This window comes from Harpia harpyja, chromosome 14 (genome assembly GCF_026419915.1).
Source record: "Harpia harpyja isolate bHarHar1 chromosome 14, bHarHar1 primary haplotype, whole genome shotgun sequence".
In the NCBI taxonomy this organism is placed as follows: Eukaryota; Metazoa; Chordata; class Aves; order Accipitriformes; family Accipitridae; genus Harpia; species Harpia harpyja.
The window spans coordinates 10,484,203-10,506,528 of NC_068953.1; the positions used below are offsets into that span (position 1 = coordinate 10,484,203).

The following is a 22,326-nucleotide window of genomic DNA, read 5'->3' on the forward strand; positions in this document are numbered from 1 at the left end:
CTTTTAGCTTTTTTTTTAAATGCACAATAACAGTGCTGAAGCTGACAGAGGTTCATGGTGATACATACGAACCTCCCTCAACCTAAGTAAACCGCTGTGAAACAAGTCACTATACAGTTTTAGTCTGCAACTGGAAAATTTTCTAGCTACGGAGCTATGTATAGAGGACTTTGCTAGTTACCATATTTCTCTTCATACTTTCATGAATTGTAAATTCATGACACAAGCATGAAAATCTATAACAGACTGATTATTTTTCTCCAAGGCTATTAAATTGAAATCATTGACATATGTATTTATAGTAAGGCAATACTAATATCTATCTTTGCAAGTAGTGGTTAAAGTTGTATGTTTTCAATAGATAAACTAATCAATTAAATGTAAATTAACATGTAAATTAGATGTTTAGAATACATCAGATGAATGCTAAGTATTTTTGCCATGCTGCTGGACTATTTCTTAGATCTTCATGATTGTTCTTCTAAGTTAAAAAATGAAATGGTGATATTAGCAGTGGAATTTTACAATTCCTACATTAAGTAAAGAAACTATGTGAAATCTTCATGTACAATAACTGTTTTGCTGCAACATTGTCTGTAGTCCCCTATACATCTTTTCCAATGATTTTACCACAGTATATTTCAGTTCTGGGCCTATAAATATATATTGTAAGTAGAATAAAACTTTCAGTGGTTTGAGACCAGATTTATGTTGTTTGGACATTGAAGTTTCTGATTTAAAACAAAAAAAACCAACCAAACAAAAGGCTTTACAGATTTTGTATGATTAAGGCACTTGTCTGAGCAGTACATTTTTAAAAGAAATTGTAATGCAGTGATTAAACTATTAAATCCCTTGGATATGATAGTTGAGAGCATTATCCTTGCTGAAACATCCCTATGCTGAGTAAAAGGGTCTCAATAGCATAAAAGGAGATCTAAAGCTAATATGTAAGTAAAAAGAAATAAATGATGCAGGGTGACATCAAATGATGTCCTGGCAAATCCTGGCTGGGAGCATATGTTGGTAGAGAGGTAAGCAGTGAAAAAAAAATCACGTCAGAAGCTGGGCTACAGCATACAATGAAGAACAAGTGTAAGGCATTGCTGCAGCTTATGTTTCTGTTCTGGCAGGCTGCTTTATGTGTTGCCCAAGGGTGTATCTACGCTGCCGCCACCACGGAGGATAGCCCATACAGTTCTACCCGAGGCAATCCTAAACTGGTTAGCTCAGGGGCACTGCTGGCAGCGTAGCTGCAACTGTGAGCAGGCTAAGGTGGGCTCCAAAACTTGCTAAGGTGGTGGGTAAGCGGTTTAGAGTCAGCCTGTGCTACGTGTCCTGCAGTGGATATACACTGCAAGCAGGAGCTGAACTAGCCTGGGCAAGTCTACAGGAACTGCAGTCATTATCCTAAACAGACATAACCTCAGAAATGCACTAAGAGACTCTGGCTTCATTAGGGCTTGCTTCACCTGTGTTCTGTGAGTGCTTGCTCCATATGTAAAGTATGATACTTTGGTGAGCTAACTTAACCTTCTGTTTTTACAGGTGGATTACCACATGCATACTGTATTTATGTAGGAAATACAGAAGCTCTGTCTGTCAAAATTCTTGTGGCGTTTTCAGTACAGATTGGGACTTCCCCTTGTATGTTAAATATCAATTGTCAGGTGACAAGTGCTGTCCATTGCTGGAGATCTGTGGTTGTAGATGGAGTGATATTTCTTAAGACAAGTGTCCAGATAGTGATGATCTCTCCTTTCTGAAAAGAGTTAAAATTTACAGAAGTTTTTATTAATACTTATTATTGTATATCCTTTTAAGGAACAAAAAAATAATTGGCTTTTTTGAGAGAGGGAGAAAATTCAAGCAGGGAGTAGGGAGCTAAGTAGGTTTTATTCTGTATACCATGCAAGTAGAGAGATTAACTTTATGGTTGTATTTGTTGCGTTTTGCAAGACTTTGAGTTTATGTAATGCAAAACACAAGAAACATACATGAATTTTGTCTTCAGGTTTTATAATTTCAGTGTTTCAGCGTGCTTTCAGATGTGTATCTTTCAAATAAGTATTGCATTCTCAATAATTTTTTGTCTGAAGTTCTCATTGACAAAGAATCAAACTTTGCCTATTATTAGCACATTAAGTTGAAGTAGTCAGAAGTGAGCTGTCTTAATATCTGTTGTCTACAGGTACTAACTTTCAATTCCAGTGTGAAGCCTTGTGTCACTACTCAAAAGCACTCTTGTGGGTGTGACTAGTTTATTAAACTTGGCATTCTTAAACTGCTGTCATGCAACATACAGCTTTAAGAACACCAGAACATAGAGACGCAGAAACAAAAAAGCCTCATGGGCTTGTTCTACTGACAAAGCTTACTTTATTTAAAAAAGAAAAGCCATGGGTCATTTATATTGTTGTGTGTTTTGAATTCATCATCTGGTGTTTATCAAAAAGCAAACCTGACTCGTTTTGGTATGTTTGTTCTCTGTTCCTTAGGCTGCCTTCCAGGAGAATGTTGGGAGACAGGTACGGTAACTTTCCTGAATCTTCATTCATTAGTGCCTTGGAGGTTACTGTAAACGTGTAGTACCTAAAGTCAAAATAAGACGCTGTGGCTTCAGAGAAATTGAGTAAAAGGATGTCACAAAATAATTATTTTCATTATCAGCAAACAAGTTCTTGTGGAATATTTTTCTGAGATGTGAGTTTTATTTTAATAATCTAGTTTTGGAAGAAAATGAGCTTTCTGGTAATTTTCAGTCATTCTGAAAAGCAAAACCAGCAGGTATGATGGCCATTCTACACCTTGCAAACTGCAATGCTCTTAAAGCAGGAAAAGTGCAATTTTTTGGTTATTTTTTTGTTTCATTGACTTTCTAGTTTTTAATAGAACAGCTGAAGCGTGCTGCACAATCTTTGCTCTCGTTGGTGATACACCACCTTAGGCTTAAGAGTCTTAAACTCAATATTTGGTTTTGCCTGTTGCACCATAATGCTACCACGTAGATATTTTGAGAAATCTGTTACTCCAGGAGGTACCTAAGTGCTTTGAAAAAAAGTATTGTGGTAAGTTCCTATGTAACTTAGCAACATTTAAGTAGTTAAAATGCTCAGATAACTTTGATTTGGAACCTTGGAGGAGAAGCAAATAGCATAAAGACCTGGATTTCAAAGTTTCCTGGTTTCTCATCAGGAGTTAATAAAGCTGAATATACAACTTCGAGGGGAAGAAAAAAGGGGGGAGGGGAATGATTCAGTTAGTGAATTCTTGTGACAGTGCAGGCATGTGAGCATGGTTAAAGTAAATTTTGTTGTCAATAAGACATTCCTTAAGGGATCTTTGTTAAAATCCTGTCTAGCTTTCCCTGTTACCATTCCTGAAGATCTCTGTTATGAGCCGGGATATTGTTCCTTTAGAACTATTGGTATTAGGCAACGTGTCTGTAGCTGGTGTGTGTATTTCTAGATAGAGTTAGGTTAATAGCAGAGAAAGGGTGCAAGAAGACTAGGAGGAAGAGGGTAGATATTTTTGGTGACCTGACCCAGCTGGGTTTGTGATAAGTAAAAGCCAGGGTGATTCTTCTCTGGGTCTATAGTTACTGGCCTGGAGAGGTTAGTCATCACACAGCAACTCAGCCTGATTCCACTTTGTGAGGTACTGAATGAAGTAAACACCTTGCTGTGACTTTAGTTCCAGGTGAGATAGGGCTCCTGGGTGCTGCAGGTTTAGAAATGCTTCCATGTAGCAAAAATTTTGTGGAGGTTTTTTATTCTTAATCAGAGGAGTATGGTCTACGTTAGTTTACAACTAGAAGGTTTCCTTATTGACTCTGCTTTCACCCATGATTCAAATTTGTCAGTGTTGATAGAACACACAACAATTTTAGCTTGTATGTTGGCATGTTAAGGAGGAGTTTGCAGTGAAACAGTAAGTTTTCATGGCATGAAGAATGCTATCAGTCTCCACTTGGTTCCTGTAGAAGTTCAGAAGTTTTACTTACTGAACCATTCCTTACTGCCTAGGAAAATGGTTACTTAATCAGTGGATACACCCTCTGTAGTTCTTTCCCTGGATGTAATGTGTTGAAAGAGACACCCTTTCTCTGAATTGGAAGGAGCTGAAACGTATTCTCCATCTGAATTAACACTGCTGATAATAAATGGTGGAGAAAAAAGTTGACCTCACTTACTTCCTGGTTCCTGCTTGCTTCACCTTTGCAATTCAACATGTCCCGAATCCAAGAGCTTGCTTTATGGCCTCAGAAAAAGAAGCCATTGTAGCTTACACTTCATGTAAATGAAAACTTCGAAAATTTTGAAGAATTTTTTTAAAGCATAAATCATGAGAAATGCACATGCTTCTAATAAGACAAACTTCTATATTGGAGAAGTAAGTTTTAAGTGCACTGACAGAATAGAAACTTAGCTTTTCCTCTGAAGTCTGTCTGTCCCATCAGCCATGACCTCTGTACTCATGAACTTGGTGTCAGGAATTTTGCTGTCTCACTGACATGCGCTGTGGCACCATGACCTTTGGTGTCAAATTGGCACACTTAGAGCCAAGTAATAGACAGCAAGGTCCAACTAGCAGCTAGAATTGAAATTGTTTAGCTGTGATTTTCCTTATGTATGGTATGCATTTGTATATATTTCATTGTTTGTCATGTTGTTTGGCTATAAAACATACTGAGGTATTTATCATGTGTACATTTTTCTCCCTAATCAGTGTTTCATTAGGCTTTTGGAGCGTGCATTCATTTCACCTTTGAGTTATTAGGGCTTGCAGGTAGCCTCTTGGATAAGCCATAAAAATTCTGTCTATCCTTGGTTCAGTCGGATTCCAGGCCTTGCTTTTTTGGACCGTTGGCATTATGCTTCCCAGAATAAGACCTCCGCAGTAGCTGACAGCTTCCCACTGCTTGCAGTATATACTTCTTTAATTATTCAGGCTTAGATCTAGAGATATTTTCTACTATTTTTGCATGGCTGTATCCTAATGTGGAAGGGATGAGTGAGCTGTAAACAAACAAAACTCTATCATATCCAGAACCTGTACTTCCACATAGCCTTATTGCTTAAATATCATATGATTGTCCCTTCTGTGAGTGTAGTGTCTCTCAGTTGGCTGTTTTCCATTTGTACTTAATTATGGCTTGTGGAGGCTATGCTGCCTCCTCCGTTCCAAAACACGGCCTTGCTGCGTCATACTATATTAAATCAGTCATAGCCAATCAAAATTCTGAGTATCTGAATTGTATTGCTTATATAAAAAGGCAAATTTTTAGGTGGCAATTGCATATTTAGAAAGATAATTTATCTTCTAAAACCAGAATTTTTTGAACAGTGATGTCAGAAGTGTGATACTTCTGTAGTATTCAAAGTTTCAGGCTTTGCTGGGAACTAGTGTTCTTTTTAAAAACAAACTAACCCCAGTTTTTTAGTTCATTAATAAATAAGTCATAAAATATATGTGTAAGTAGAAACAAATAGAAGTAATTGAACTGCCATATATTCTACGTGATGCATATATTGGTGCCTAAATCTCTAATTTTGTACTACATAAAACTTGCAGCAGGTACTTGTTCCTTCACATAAACTGAAAACACGTTTACATTTATCTAAACGTTCTTTTAGAGAAATAATTTTTTGTGTACATACACAGTCATGCATTCACCAAATATATATTTGGATATGACTTGAAGGTGTTAAGATAGCTATTGCATAGTTTATTACCTGCTGCTATTTACTTTGTTTATCACTGACTCATAAGTGAAGCTAGGTATTTTGCTGTTTGTATATCCGATATCCTTTATACCTTTAGTACAAGTGATTTCACTAGAAATTAGAAATTAAATTTTATTTTTTCACTGCTTGGAGAGTAGTATTAGATTTGTTTTCAATAATGTTGCCTATTTGGAAAGTATTTTACATTTTTAAATAATATTTTCTTTTTGTTTTTTTCTCCCCTCTTCCCTATGATGTTTGTAGGGCACTTTTCCACATGGCATAGACATTCTAACTGCAGCTGATTATTTTGCTGTTGGTAACAGAGTTAACTGTTACCTGACTATAAGGTAAGTTTCCAAGCATTAGTTTTCCTAAACATGAGGGACCTCTTTTACATAATGAAATATTTGTCTGATTGTTTCACCTTACTGAACATTATGTTTATTACTGTTGTCTTTGAATAAATTAAAATTTGATTTTTCTTATTTCTGCATCAGACTGCTTATTATGTGTAAGACACGGTGTAAATGTGACCATGATTTCCTTGTCTACGTGGAGGAAGCAGCCAAGAGGTAGTGTTTGCAGGTGTCACAAAACCATCTAAGCTGGTCAAGATTAGAGAAGACTAGGGAATTTTGAAGAGTTGTAGTAAAAGGAGAGGCTGTTATGATGGCAGATAGACTCTGATGTGGGTAAAAAATTAATACCCATTTTAAAAAATACTTTGCACAAGTTGTTGAATTTGTGGTCTGTGCATGGACCTTAACTTGAGTGCTTATATTTTTCATAGATAGCTCAGTGAAAATCTAACCACAGTTTGCAGTAGTGTTTGAAAAAACAAACTGGTCACTGCAGTATGAAGTCTGCAAAGAATGTAATGGGAAATACCAGTACTGGTGTGATGCTGTTATAAATCAGTGACTTGTCTTGGAATACTGTGTTCTGTTCTGGTCAGCTATCTGAAAATACAGTAATGCTGAAGTCAGGGGAATTCAGAGGCAAGCTGGGTGCACAGGATGACTAAAATGAGCATAAGATTGCACTTCCTCATGAGAAGATGAAAAAGACTGAGGGCTGGGTTCTAGCTTTAGTTAGACAGACAGACAGTCTAGCCTAGGTGTCTAGCCTCTCTCCATAGCCAATGCAAAGAGACAGGCACCTACAGAAGGTGATTCAGACCATTTTAAGATAGGTCAGATAAATTGCCCTATGGAGTTGCGTGTTGCTCAGAAGCCAACAGGTTAGAAAGGCTTGAAGAGATTATATTCTTGGGGAACAGAAATAGCAAACAGGTATATGATGGTTTATGCTCTGTTGCCAGCTTTGTGACTTCCAGTGAGCAGTTTTTTAAGATGATTTGCACTGGAACCCTCTGTCCTCTTCTTGAATATTTTTTTTATTAATATGTCCACCTCCATGTTGTCCCTCTTGTGCATAATCATTTCAGTCTGTACATACTTCACCTTTTACCTACTGTTGTCCCTTCTGGGGTCCACGCCTTCCTCCTACACTCTTCCCCAGAGCTCCCGCCTACTGAACTGAGATGGAGAAATGCAGTGGCTTGGTATTCAATGCTGCTCTAGATCTGTATAGCTTCACTGTGGTTTTTGAAACTCTGGCTTTTTGTACTAGTGGAAAATTGAAAATATTGAAAATTGACAAAGCAGTTTTTATTTTCTCTCTTACAATTTTGGCTTGGAGACTAATTATGTTCTCCTTACTTTTTGAGAGCTGACTTGTTGATTTATTATTTTTTTCCAATGCTCATTTATTACTCCTTTCATTGTGATTTCCACAGTTTTTATGGGAGTGTTACTTATCTAAGTGAAAATATTTTTACTGTTGATTGCTTTCTTCCACCCTTGTGCCTTTCTTTAAATTGTGCAACAAAGAATAAATTTGTAAATTCTTTATAAATAAACTTATGCACTTAGTAGCATGAATCCTTGAAACCATGTTCAGTGTTACTAATCAAACTCTTCTTTGTAAAGTATTTGTCATCTCATTCATTATATTACTTGTAAAAATCTTGACTACTTTGCTCTTCAAGCAGTATGTCATTATTTGGGTCAATACTTAATTATTTCCTTATTTTTGTCTGAGTAACATCAAAGGAAAAGTACATAAGTGTATATTTGGCTGCACAGAAAACATGTATCATTATCATGTGGTAGCAAGAATGGACCTTTCTGATTGGTATGCCTTAAGGTGGTGTAATTGTTTATGTAGCTGGAAAAAGCTGCTTGAGGTTCATATTCCAGATCTAGAATCTTTAGCTGTCCTTCCCCCACCCAGATAAAACAATCCCAGGACACTTTGTATGCCAGCATAATACCGCTATGTGAAGGGAAGCTGTGCAGGTGTGAGGGTGGTACTACTAGATTCCTTTAAGCAATAAAAGCTTGAAAAAGATGTGTCAGTTTCAACAGCTAAATTTGGTTTTGGCTGATAAATGATGATATATTTTGGTAGAGAGGCAGTATTGTATATATTTATATATATATATGGTACGTGTGTGTATAAATAGTTGGTTATATCCTTTCAAATCTAAATATTTTTATGCACGTTTTTCATGCTGGGTGCCCTTTTGAAAGGTTTTGCTAATGTTCTTTGGAGGATTCAGCTCAAACATCATAATCTATTTCTGAGGACGGAAGGTAGAGGAAACCCATTTTGTATGAACTGGGAGTAAAGAGATTATGTGATTTCAGGAGTTCTGGGCTTGGTAAAAGCAGAGTTAAGGAAGAAGCTTCTTAATCTAAGTAGAGTGGGATACAAAAATCTTACCAGCAACATTATCAGGAAGGCTAGACTTCTGGCCAAGGTTACTTGCATTAAATACTCAGTAGGGTGCCAAAGATGAGGACTGTAGTTAAAGGTGGATATAAACTAGGACTGAAAGTGGGATTGGGCTACAGACATGGCCCAAGAGATCAACTTTGATGAACCAGGCAAGGAAGTTCAGATTAAAGTGGTTGGAAAGAACAGTGAGTGCTAAAACTAGGACCCAAAAAGCAACTACAAAGAAGAGAGAAGAACTCAAATATGGCAGGGGAAGTGTGTCTATTATTGTATGATCTTCGAGAACAGGGAAGGGAACCAAAGAGTAATGAATTTTACTATTTCTCTGCTGGCATCAACAACCAGTTAAACCAACTTTCAAATCCCCCTCTAGGGCTCCTAGCAGTAGTAGGTAGTACTTCCATATCCTGTATGGGCTCAAGTGACTGAGGTCTGTGCTGTGGATTTAAGGATTCCTACTCTTCCGATGAAATACATAGATATCATTATGGTAATATGCAACAGTATTTGGTTTTTGCCTTTGTTTTGCTTCTAATTACACACACATATATTAATGGAACACTATTATGGTTGCAAAGTTAATCACTCGAAAGATATGAAAAGGTGAAATTAAGGTAATCCATGTGTCCTTAATTTTGTCTGTTTGTGCATGACGTTTTGACACAAAGACATTCTACTGATTGTTTAGCTTTCCAAAAATATTTAGCATACATCAGATGTACTAAAAAAACATTTCACTTAACTTCTGTTGACCTTAGCTTTCAATAGTTGATGCTTCTGAAGATTGGAAAGCAAGTGCGGCTGTAAAGTTAGGTAATTATGCAGGCTACCTAGGTAATTAATTCTGGTGTTCCCTTACATCTTAGGTCTTGACTTGGCAGCTTTAACATTTTTTGTCACAATTGATTTTTTTGGTGTATGTTTGATTTTTTAGAAAGGACAAATTGAAAACCATATTCAGTTTTGGACCCCTGTATTTAGGAAGATGTAGCACATTTCTATAACTTAATTTTACTGTGTACTGTGGATTACATCATACATACATTTCTCCAATCCAGAATAATTGTATAAGTTAATATACACATCTAGATTTTCTAGACTGTAACAATGGGAATCGAATGTTTATTTTTGCTTTTTGTTACTGTCAAGCTTTTTGTATGTATAGTATTTATAAAGAATCTGAAAGTTTTACAAAAGTTATTTACATTTTTTTCAATAATTGTAAAATATGTCCTATGGTATTATTTCATTCAGCTGCATCTCATTTAGGAGAAGGCATGTTTAAGTAATTTTTCTGGTTGCTTTAAAACTTTAAATCTTTGGAGTAACTTGTGTTACAATGCGCACAGATGTTGATTCTGTACTCTCTCTATATGGGCATTTCTTTTCCAGTGTGTATATTGCTGGCTTTCCTGAGTATACACAGCCAATGATTGATCATTTAGTTAACATGAAGATTAATCACTGGGATAGGTAAGTTCATAAAGTCTAATTATTAATATCCAGGAACTGACTGTTCTGCATATCATGCTTTCCTAGATTATTTTTGTAAATTTTACTTATACTAGAGTTTGCAATAGCATTTGACCGAAGGAAACTGGACAAGTAGTAGCTCATGTCATCTATCCTCCCTAGCATATTGTCACTTAAAGCATGTTTATGAATTTTGTCTTCTTACCATGACCTCAATCTGTTAATAGATTAATAAAACACATTTATATGGTATATAGTCTATGTGAGGGGTAAACACTATCACCATACAATTACCATAATTAAAGTAGATTTCATGCATAGAGATGGTGCTTAGTCATATTCAGTGTTCATGAAGATTAAAATGTGTACATATAACACAAATGAGATTGTATCAGTGCTGATAATAGTTTGCATCATGAGAAATAATAATAGTTTACTGTAGTGTCCTTGCCAATGCATAGAATGAGCCCTCAGGTTCTACTGTCCACACTTACGTTTTTCTTTGTCTCTTTCAGCAACAAGTTCTATTCATATAGCTAAAAGCTAGCTGTAGGCTGTCTGTTTGGTCCACTGTTTTGTTTTGTTGGCTTTTTTTGAAGGGGGGAAGCATAGGATGGACAAAGAATACTGTAATTTTTAATATTGTTGGGGTCTTTATTTTGTTCAGAGACAGGAGTCCCTTCCTGACATTATTTTTTTTAATACATTACTTCTACTGAATTGCTAACCCCAAAAAATCCCAAACTGCTTTTTTACATCTTCAGTGTTATTCGAGAACTTTCAACCAAAGCTCTGCATAACCTTACTCAACGGGCTCCTGAGTACATGGCAAATGTGGGTAGGTAACAAGTAAGTTCTGCATAGTGTGCCATATCAAGCTTTCTAGCTTACGTAGCAAAAATGTATTAAGAAGATTTAAACATGCACCATGACTTAATAAAAATTAAGATTTCCCCTGCAACTTAATACAGTGTAGTGACACTAATAGCTTTACCAGTTTTCAGATTTTATACAAAAATTATAAAATACTGCCAGATCTTTTTTTTACGTGGCGACTGGACTTTAGTTATCTGGGTACACTGGACCCTACCAGTTCCAAGATGAATAAATGGGTGTAGTTCTGTTGCAACAATTCAGGCAGCTAGCCCTCAAATTCCAAGCTTTTGCTTTGTTGATATGGCTTTGATGTCGTAAAGGGTGGGGGGATTTGTTTTGTCTTGTCCAGTCTGACATCTTCAGAATTCCTTTTTGACTGTTGTGTGTGTAATCAAATGTTTCTTAGCATGAATTCAGGATCCTTTGCTTAGCCCACTCAAGATTCTGAGGATGTATTAGCTGCTTTTTAATATGGCTGAAAGACAGCAGCTGACACCCAGGTGAATCTGTAGTTACAGATCTTACCTAGGGTCCCTATAGTGGACTAGAAAGGTGGCAGTTTATATGGAAGTAAAATTCCACGGAAGTACAAGCCTCATTTCCCTTACAGCTCAGCCAGCCCAATGCCTAACAGCAAGTCTGTTATTTACTCCAAACAGGAAGGTAGTTGTGAAGTGCGGAATTTCTTGGTGTGGTTTACTATGGTTTGTCAGAATTTACCTACGTTTTTAAAACTTGGTTTTCATATAGTGGTCAGGATATATTGGCCTGGCGTTCCAGAAATGGTTTTCCCATGTTATTTCTAGGCCAACATGATTACATTTAGAAGTGTGATCTGTCACTATGCTTTGTTTAAAAAAGAAAAAAAAAATATTATTTATTCTCTTTCAGTTTTGCCAAGACTTCTACCTTTATCAGTGGGCACAGATCTGCACACACGCCATGGGGCAATTCTTGCCTGTGCTGAGATCACCCATGCACTGTGTAAACTAGCAGAAGAGAATAATAGGTATAAATGCAAGATTATCTTGACTATAAATTTTCCTTTCATGTCTGGTCTATTGAAAGCTTCCTGAGTGTAATTATGGAAATCTCCATCTTACTGAACTTCTTTTCCATTGAATTTTTGTTTGTTTTGATCAGTCATGCCAAGCCTTCACATTTTATTCAGTGATGGTATAAACTTAAGTCTAAACTCATCATCAGGAAATTGAGATCATTTGCTGCCTTACTTGGAATGTTCAAAGTTATCATTTAAATACAGATTAAACCCCCTTTCCCCATAAGTATGCTGTCTTCCTTGTGAGGGGACGGTCTTTCGTCTTCAGTGTTAGAGAAATACTTCCTCAAGCAGTTTGTTGAGTTGGACTGATTTAATTGTTACTGCTGAATGCTGGTCCATATATATATATATATATATGGGTGTATGTACACACACACCTATTACATATAGGTGATGTAGGCAGAATAACTGACAAAATTATTTGGAGATGTCTTTGCTTTAAAGACATCTGTGATTAAAGAAATGAGTCATTTACCTTTTTTTCCTTTCACAAGAATCACGTGAAAAATCGTTGAAAATCTTTTAGATTCTAGAATCTAGAATTTGGAGGTTACGTTAACAGTAAAATTTTATACTAGCATGACGAAAATTGGGATGTGCGGGTGTTTCAGATCAAGGCAGTAGAAAATAAGACTCCAGAGTGCCAACTTCACTGAAAGTACAGTTCTGCAGGAATCATAGATACATGTACGCTGAGGAAATATATTTTAAAAAACAGACAGACTTTCTGGGTCATTGTTGTTCTACAAGTTAGATAATTACTCTCTGATTAGCCTTTTTTATTTTACTTCTGAGAACATTCTGATGCAGTCATACAAAGATACCTAAAGTGGTGACATTTAACAAATTTAATGTTATCATTGTTTGTACAAGCTAAATATACTGAGATAAATTCAAATAATAGGTATCAAAAGTGTGGACTGATTTTTATGGCTTTAATTATTGACAAATAGGAATTGTATTTGCCAACACCGTCTATCAAAAGAATTTGTGTTAATCTTAAGAGTTCCCTTTTCAAGTAAGTTGAAAAGTTAGAGGAAAAAGATGCAGAGCATTTTTAGTAGGAGGAAATACTTGAAATTGATGGAAAAATCATAGAAGTGTAGGAGTCCAAAAATACAGCTGAACTGAGAAGGGTTACTGGTGTATTACTGATTACAATGTTATTAGTAAGTGACACTAATTTTTTTATAGTCCTTTAAAAATGAGTTTGCTACATGATAAGGAAAGCACTTATGTTGTTATGTCTGCCGAACTATTTAAATTTAAATATTGCATATTTCTGTTGAGCATAATTTGGAAATCAAATGGTTGTTTTTCTGTTTGAAAGTACAATGAAGTCATGGAAGAAAAATTATTTATAGCATGATTAGGAAACCAGTCTTAAAAACTTTGTATACCTTTACAGATCTATAACATATTATTTCAATGAAAAATCATTGGAGGGACTTAAGCAAATCCATCAAGAGGTTTGTAACAAGTATAAGTGTATCTTTTAACCTGGTATGTTGTATTATTTTTAAACAAACATTTACAGTTAAGACAGCTGTTCTCCACCTTCCTCTTCCCCTTGCCAAAAGTAAGCAATCTCAATCTCACAAATAGGAATTTGGACACACACTCCAGACTGTCTGATAGCTACAAGTCCTCGATCATGTGTAATGCTCCAGTATGATTTTGTATTTGGTCCCTTTCTGTTCTGCCAGCTTCTTAGCTAAGCCTCTTTCTCTGATGCTGTCAGTTATGGTTCTGAAATACTGCATGGGGTTTTGCTTTGTTTTTCTTTACCGTTCTGTTTCTTTGCCAGTTCTGTACATACTAACTGCCCTTGCAGATAGATGTAATGTATGGCTGTTGCCTTAATGTGACCATGCTCAAGAGAGATCTCCTAGTGAGTCCATTCTCTGTCCTTTCTATTCTTTTTTTTTTTTTTTTTTACTTCATTGGGATTTCATTGCTAAATCTTTGCATTCATAATTGACTTATTTATAGACCTTGAAAGTCATATTCTGTATTTCAACTGATGCATTGTCTTTATTTCTACTTACGAAAAATGAAGTTTTGTGCTGCTCATAGCAATTTAAAATGCTTCTACAGAGATAATTTTGCCTAACTTGTCCCTTTAATTCTAAGTCGTCCCATGTTGGCACCTATTTCTTCACCTTATGGAACAGACAATACTTCAGTGTCCAGGCTCCTACTTGATTTCTGCAGTATCTCTAGTACCTTTAGTCCCGGTTCCATTGTGCTAAAGCTGTGAGGCTTCACCATTTACCCGTTATGCTTTAAAGTACACAGGTGCTTGCTTAATTCTGTGCATAGGTGAAGGCTGCTGCTACAGGTTGAAAAACCATCTTTGTCCTTGTTTAACTTTCTCATGTCAAAATGCTTGAAAGCTTGATCAGCAGTATCTGTACTGTTACAATGGCCTTAATTTGTTATGATACTTTCCAGTTTCTGCTGTTGTCTGTTCTTATAATTAATCTGCAAAGGTGGTACAAACTCTTTCTTTTTAAAAATCTGTTTTTTGGGGTTTTTACTACATAGAAGTTTGATAATCTCTGATTTTTGAAGATGGCCTACTGTAATGTTAAGAATGAGATAATAGTTTTCGGTTACATTTGAACTTTTAAGTTTTTTCTGTTTAATCTGTAGGTAACAAAGTTATTTTCAGTTTTCAGACAATGCAGTATATTATCATTTTAGAAGGGTCAACTGTGGAAAGCAAATGTATTTTAAAAAGCCAAACTAGCTTCCAGGGTATGTGCAGGAGCAGCTAGGATTTGGAATTAAGAAAGTTAGTGCTTTATGAATCTGTTAAATTGAATTTCTTTGAATGTAAAATTCAAATGGATATAGAGGGTTTTTTTAAAAAAGATTTTTCCTTTGAATTTTTTTTTTAAAATAACTCAAAGTGTTGCATAGCTCACAGTATATAGACATTGCATGCGAGGAGGAAAAATGAAAACACTTGTATCAAATTAACTCTGCTATTATTAATGTTTGCCTTTTTTTTCCCCCCAGCTTTGCAGTCGTCAATTGTACAGGTAAGAAAATGGATGCAAAAAAATTATTTCTCTGGAAAGTATCAATTAGAAGTAATGAAAACAGTAGGATCCTAGGGTGGTTTTTTTGTTGTTTGTACAAGTTAGTACACCTACCATAGACTGCCAGTCTTTCACAGTTCATCAGAATGCAAGCGCATGCATTCTTTTGGCTTTGTCTACCTATTACAGAAGGTGATGTCGTTTTATAATGGTTGTGGTGTTTCAAGAGTACAACTCACAGGCATGTTAGATAAATGGGAAAGTGGTATGTACTGGTCTCAATATTGTGATAGAGACAGTTAAAGGAAAGAATGTGAAACAGAATATGCTCACTAATCCATGGCTTCAGCAGTGTGTAATGGATTTCTTTCCCATTGTTCACCTGTACTGTATTAGTTGTATGGTTCAAATAGGTCTATAGAAATTACCTTTAACTAGCAAGTTAATGAATCCAAAAATTTTTTTTTTTTTTAAAGGAGCTTCTATCTAAATTCTAGAATTACTTTCTCCATCCTGTGTAATGAGTAGGCCAGGAGTATTACAAAAGGTTCAATGCAATTTTTCAACTCCTGTGCCAAAGAAAATGTAAATGAGTTTTCACGGAGTTGTTTTTCATTTCCTGTTGAAGCTTCCAGGAAATAAAGGGAGTTTGCCTAAGTAACTGTTAAGTAAATGTGAATTAAAACTGGTATGTGACTTCAGAGTTTGTTCCTAAATTTAAGGAAATCAAAACATAATTAATGACTTGTATTCCCTAATGATTGTATATGCGAATGAGGGTTTTTTTCTGCTTTAACTGATATTCTTTGAGCTTTTGGACAGTTTAGTTCACTTCTTTGCCCATGACATATCTGAAAACAGTAAACCTCAAGTAGTTTTTTGTGTAAATATTAATTATAATTTAAAGAATTTTTATGTAAGTTTTTGTATCCTGAAACTTTCTGAAAAAATGTTAAAATTTATTTCTTGAGGGTCATACATACTGATGTGAAACTTCCACTCCAAAGTTAGCTTGTACTGGTGGATGGTTTTAATGCTGATACTGTATATTAGTGTCTTTGTGGGTGGCTGTCTTGGCTCCCATAAATTCTTTAATGTCAGGGTGGAGCTTGGGTGTAATTTGTTTTTGTCATAATATGCACTTCTTCCACTTAATGGTATTTATAAGATGCCTACAGAAATGTTTTCATTCTAGATAAGACTTATAATTCAACTCCAAGCAAAATTGATTCACTGCTGTTTAATACTAAGGCTGAGACAGGGATGTCTACTATAATCCATATTTTAAAATATTGGTATGCATAAAATATTTTAAAACAGGACAAGAAAAATAAACTAGGTTATAAAAACAAACCAGCAATTTGAGTATTGCTGGGCAAGCATTTAGTGAAACAAGCCAAACTTGTTTCGTGATGAGTAATTATTGCACATAATATTCCAAAGATTTCCATTTGAGAAATTGCTACTGGGAATTTTCAGTGTAACAACATCTTGTAGGAATGTTGAAAACCAGTGTGTTTTATTTGTGTTTCTAGTTTTTAAACTGCATTAACAAATAGCATCAGGCCACACATCTCAAATGTTTATTAGATATTTTGCTTTCACTTCCGGCAACAAAATAGCTGTCTTTTTGGGGACCGAATGGATTTTGATGCTTTGATCAAGCTTTTTTTAGAAATTGTATTGGCCTGTGAGAGAGGGAAAAGGAAATAAAGCCTAAAAATGCTGTGATTTTTTTTTTAATTTATTTTTAAGTTGTAATTTATAAATTTTAAGCTGGAAAATGGGTTGTGAGTTTCTTGATTGTCTAATGCTTAGGAGTCCATTGAATCTATAAGGACCTCAAGTCAAAAAAGATAAAGCCGAAGTATGGTAATGGAGACTTTCATTTAACTAACCATCTTACTTTGTGTAGCAGCTCTTGTAATGTCTTTAACTTGATTTTGAATGACGGCCACGAATTATCCTTCAGTCAGGACACAGTCCAAGTTTTGAGTTATACTGCACAGTCTCTCAATTTTGAGTATACTTGAAGCAATCCAATATGTTTATGCTAATTGTAGAAAATCCTGTCCTCTACTGTATTAACATTTTTTTTAAAATGCAAGTATCTTTCTGTCTTCCTGTATAAGTCCTTTTCTGGGTTTACCATAGTATGGTGAAAAAGGAAAATACAAGTCCAGGCACATCAGTGTGTACTTCCTTCCATTAGTCTTGATTCTGACACATTGGATGCACTAGTTTGTCTTGAGGAGCTGGTTGGTATAAGTATTTGCATGTGCACTTCCAGTTGAGTATTGCGCAGTAAGCCTTATTTTCTGTATTAAATGGGCACTAGTTATAGCAAGTCATGTGCAAACCATGCCACTTAGAGTATTTTTCCGTTGTGCCTGTTTTGTGCTATAGGGGTTATAGAGTTACAAAAATTGAGCTATGTTTTATTTAAACATTACATTTATATATAAAAACCTAAGACAAAAACTTATGGCATTTGTTGCCTTAAACTGTCTTACTTGGAATAGGAAGTCAGTCTGCCAGTTTAAACATGGTGTTAATGATCAGCCTGATTTATGTTACGCTTCCACTGAACCAGCATGGTTAGTATCTTTTTTTTTTGTAGCAGACATATTTCTGTAGTGCATCTAAGACGTTGTACTAGTTCTGAATATGAAAAGTTCTCAAAAAAGTATTTTTAATAGTAGTTCTGTTAAGATTCTTTAAAAATGCATCATCTGATGCAAGGTTCTTGACTGAATGTTCAGCTGAATAGATGTTCAGAATTTTTTTTACCTCCTTTCTTGTAGCCGGTTCTGAGACTGATAATGTAGTTCTTAATACACAGAGTTGGGTAACAAGATAATTTAGGGACAGATATGGAAGTGCTGCAGATAGATATGCTGGGCTTTTTCCAGGTAGTTGCACTGCACTTCTGTGTTTCAGCAAATGTTCTATTTATTGGGCCTTCAGGGTTCCCATCAGAGGATATGACAGGATGCACAGTGTTTGTTAGTGACTCCCACACTGGATGATTCAGTGCAATGTGCTGCATGCTGAGTTTTGCTCTGTTCTCATTCTTGTAACATATGAAGAGACCGGCTGTGTGTATTACATGGTCAGCTATGTGAGACGAGCAATTTTAGGTTTTTAGAGTAGTAGTCAGTGTAAGTTGGACTGTCATCTTCAGATTTTCAGCTTTTCCAAAAGAGTAAGGTAGCCTGTAGGTGTTGACAGGTGCTAGGCAAAAGAGAAACTTGTCTCATTTCAAAGACCTTTAAGGTTGCAACTAATCTTGATGGTTTCAGGGTAAATGTGTTTCTTGGCAGTCATCCACATAAAAGAGTTTTTAGGCATATTAATCAGCACATAATCCCAGCCTTGCAAGAAAGCTTATCTTAACAATTCTTCTAAGTTTACATTATTTTTTGCATCCAGTAGCATGATGGCTCTAGGAGATGGTACTATACTATGTTCTGAATAGTTATAAGGTGAAATTCTTTTGCTACTAACTGAAGTCACTGGGAGGAATCTTACTTCCATAGAGCCAGGATTTCACCTGTAGTCTTCTGGTGTTAGAGTACAATATTAAACATGTATGGTCAGCATATGAATTTACAGTAACCTAAAAATAGGTGTTTGTCAGCTTAGTACAGTTTATTCTCTGCATCTTCAAGGGAAGAGCTTTATTAAATACACAGGCTTTTTCATCTATGCTCAGAGGTATCTCTTTCCTCCTCTGTGTACCTTCTGATAAAGCCATTTTGTACTTCCAAAGCCCAGTAAGTGTACAACCTAGACCTTTTAAGATACCTCAATTCTATTTGGGACAAAGAGTTCCCATGGAAAATAATAGGTTACTAGTCTTATTGAGATGAAAATACTTATTCAGCGGGTGTTTTTAGCTTTCTGAAAATTGAGTATTTGCAATTGAATCTCTTCAGCTATTCCAGTAGTTTTAACTTCAGATTCAGATGTTTATGAAAATGTAGATGCTATTCAGTTCTAAACAGCTTCAGTTACTGTTATTTTATAATCTTAAAGATCAATTCTGAACTTCTCACAAAAAGCAGGTTTTAAATAATTAAAAAAAAAAATCCACAAAAGTACCTTGAACTTCTGTATGCACTGCAAACAGCACTGTCATTGGTTCTGATTCAGGCCTACATAATTTTAAAATAGATACCAGCATTCTTTGGTCAGTAATCTTAATTCATTTGTTCTACAAGGGATTATACGTTTTGATTATATTTTCCACAAATAAATTGTGACTCATTCTAAGATGTTTCTAGGAGAGAAACATTGCTGTGGAACCACACATAGGAAGGAATGCTTAGGAGCTCGTGGAACCTCAGCACTGCATCAGTCAATTTACAAATTGAATTAATAATTAAAACTTAAAACAGGTATATCTAATAAAGTGATGCAACTTGTGGATGTGTCTTTGGAAGAAAAAAGAGAGAATACTGACTGTACAGCAAAATTCAGAATCTCTGAATTAGGTAGATCCGTATCTTTTTAATTTAGTGAAATACTACAGAGGGAGATAAAGTTAATAGAAAGATGCGCATCATGTTTGACAAACTAAACACTGACTGAGGAAAGATCTAGGATTATGATAGAATTCTCAGTTCTTAAAATTGAAATATGTATGAGCTGTGGAAAGGGGAAAAATTTTTAGATATGTTGATGGACATACTGTGATGTCTAGGCAAGAAATAACTTGAAAAGTTTTGCAGAGAAGAACACATGGTATCGCAGTGCCTTCAAAGATAGTTTTCATTATAGTTTCTGCGTTATGTGGAAATCTTACTATGCAAATCACTGTCACCATTCTTCATTCGTGCACAGGGACAACAATCCTCAGTGAAGCTCTAAACTCTGAAATTAAATTGAGTTGATGTAATGCCAAAGGAAGGGATAGCTGTCAAATTATTAACATAAGAGTAGCTTTAAGTGGCCTGACTTCCTTATTGGCAGTGTGAAGAAGTGGAGAAGAGCAGCCTTTATGACTCAGTTCTTGCTTTGTAGTTTGAACAGAAGTCCGTATCTGAATCCTTACATCAGCAGACTCTGTTGCGCACCAAACAAATTTACAAGATCATTATTTTATACTCATTTGCAACAGACATAAGGCAACAGACAAAAGGCAAGGAATGGCTGAGGACAAAATGAAGGGAAAAGAAATGTTGAAGAGGAAGCAAGCCTTGCCACATCATTCTTCTATTTTTGCTGCTGTCTTGACTCCTTGCATTGCTTCTTTGTTTTCTAATTTAAATTTTTTAGAAGCTGGAGAGCAGACAATATGGCAGGAGGGTGGGGTAGATAATACAAAGACCTTATCAGCATGGGGATGCAGAATCTGCACTTGCTTCCTACAATGATAAAATGTGCTGTGGATTATTACATTGAGCTTAATATATTGATTGTCAAAAGGAAAAAAAATCCCAGTTAAAGGAAGTGCTGATCTATGGCAAATGAGAATATTGTGGAGCTGGCGTCTCTGCATTACCTGAAAAACCAATGAAAATGTTGAGCAGTCAAAAACCCAGTGCATGTTACAGGAGGCACCTACTTGTATGGAATGGAAAAACTTGTTTAAAATGTTTAGGCTTTTGAAGATCATATAAAAGGATAAATTGGAGAACAAAGTTCTAAGAGTTGTTAGGGTTGCTAAGTTTGCCTTCTGAGCATAGCTACTAATTTTATTGTGGGGAGGGAGGAGGAGAGGAGGGAAGAAAAGGCTTAAAAAAAAAAAACAAAAACCAAAACCGAAGCAAATAAACAAAAAAGCCTTTGTTGTTCCTCCCCCTTGCTGGGAGTTTCTGCCTGAGCATGGCCATACAAAGAGGTGATTAAGGGTTTGGCACACCTCAGGGAGGAAATATTCCAGCAGAAGTAAAAGGAGAGAAGAATAAGGAGTCAAGGGAGGAAATATCCAAAGGAAGGGCAGGGGTCAAAGGTTCATAAAATGGAAAAATTAAGCCACAGAGGATGACACTGAGCAGAACACCCCAAGCAGTGCTCATGGCACCTTGGGGATATCCATGTAACCAGCAAACATTGCTCAGCTGGTTGAGGAGACATCTGTCTGTCCAGAGACATGAGAGGCTAAAGAATGGAAACAGGCCCTGCTATTTCTAGGACGCTTCTCCCTCTCCCCACTTTCTGCCGAGTTCAGACATTCTCCTCCTAGTGCTGTCAGTGGCCAGGCTAATATTCAGATAGGATAACTGGGCTAGATAAGCCTGAGGTCCAAGCTGGTGACACCATCCTTATGTAACATGCACGTACTTCAGGAAGGTCAGAAGCATCTTGAGCCATTTGTTTCCCTTTTCTGATGTGTTGGAAGTTTTTACCCCCTCACTTGTGGTGATGAATGCAAAATCACCTGGGAGGGGGCTTTAGCAGGGAAGGAGATGATGAAGAGAGAAAGGCGAGAAACTTTGCTAGGAAAGTAAACCAGTTAACATTTGCAAAAATGGGAACTGGTAAGTGAATTTTCTATTTAATGTTTCAGAGGTGAAGATTTTGTTAAAAAATTGCATGTAATTGCTTTTTAGTTGTGTAAGACAGAAGCTCTTAGAGGCTGTGTGACTGAACAGTCCTGTGGCAAGTCCCACAGGTTTGGAATGCTTCTGAAGCAAGTGAAAAGAAAAGCAGAATGAACTTGACAGTCTTTATTATTCACATTAAAAATTAGAAAGACTGGGACCGCGTTTTTGTAAGAAGAAAGTTAAATATTCAGGAAGGACTTGTATAAATCATGCTGAAGTCAAGACAACAGTTGATTTAAAAAGAAGTATTTTAGAGTTGGTCAAATACAAAACTGCAGGTATTTTGTGATCTGCTTTCATTCTGAAATGGTTTTGAGGGGTTTTTTTCCTCACTAGGCAATGCACTCAGCCTGCTTGTGGTAGTTATTCTGAAGGCTCTGTTTTTGCTTTGCAGGGGTTTAGGTGGAGAACTGATGAGACCAGCAGGTAAGTATCACAGCTGTGGTGTGAAAGAAGAAAATGTGCAGTAATGAATTCTTCTGTTTACTTTTTTCCAGTTTGTTTTGCATATATTGTGTTGAATGCGTAAAAAAAGTACATACAGTAATTAAAAAAATACAAAATTTGGAGGCTAATCAGAAGACAGGTATACCAGAACATTGGTTGCCAGCACACTTGTGAGTAACCCTGTTTGTGTAAGAGTTGGAGATAGTTCTTGGGTTTATGTCACACATTCTCTCCTTTCGTTGCTGCACACAGTGAACTTTCTTCGGGGTTGAATTGGCTTCCTTCATTGGTTTACTCAGATTCCTCTCCAGAAGAGATATGATCTGTCCATTAAGACA

At 36.0% G+C, this 22,326-nt stretch overlaps 1 protein-coding gene across 3 annotated transcripts in view; it reads left to right on the forward strand.

Moving 5' to 3' along the window:
* TBCD (tubulin folding cofactor D) overlaps nucleotides 1–22,326 on the forward strand; it is a 131,877-nt gene that overhangs the window by 67,226 nt on the left and 42,325 nt on the right. For all 3 annotated transcript variants that reach the window (XM_052809088.1, XM_052809091.1, XM_052809090.1), the window contains exons 17-24: nucleotides 2,499–2,528; nucleotides 5,991–6,076; nucleotides 9,924–10,004; nucleotides 10,769–10,842; nucleotides 11,772–11,889; nucleotides 13,352–13,412; nucleotides 14,968–14,990; nucleotides 21,936–21,967. In XM_052809088.1, the coding sequence (XP_052665048.1) occupies nucleotides 2,499–2,528; nucleotides 5,991–6,076; nucleotides 9,924–10,004; nucleotides 10,769–10,842; nucleotides 11,772–11,889; nucleotides 13,352–13,412; nucleotides 14,968–14,990; nucleotides 21,936–21,967 (505 nt within the window). The remainder of the gene's footprint in view (nucleotides 1–2,498; nucleotides 2,529–5,990; nucleotides 6,077–9,923; nucleotides 10,005–10,768; nucleotides 10,843–11,771; nucleotides 11,890–13,351; nucleotides 13,413–14,967; nucleotides 14,991–21,935; nucleotides 21,968–22,326) is intronic.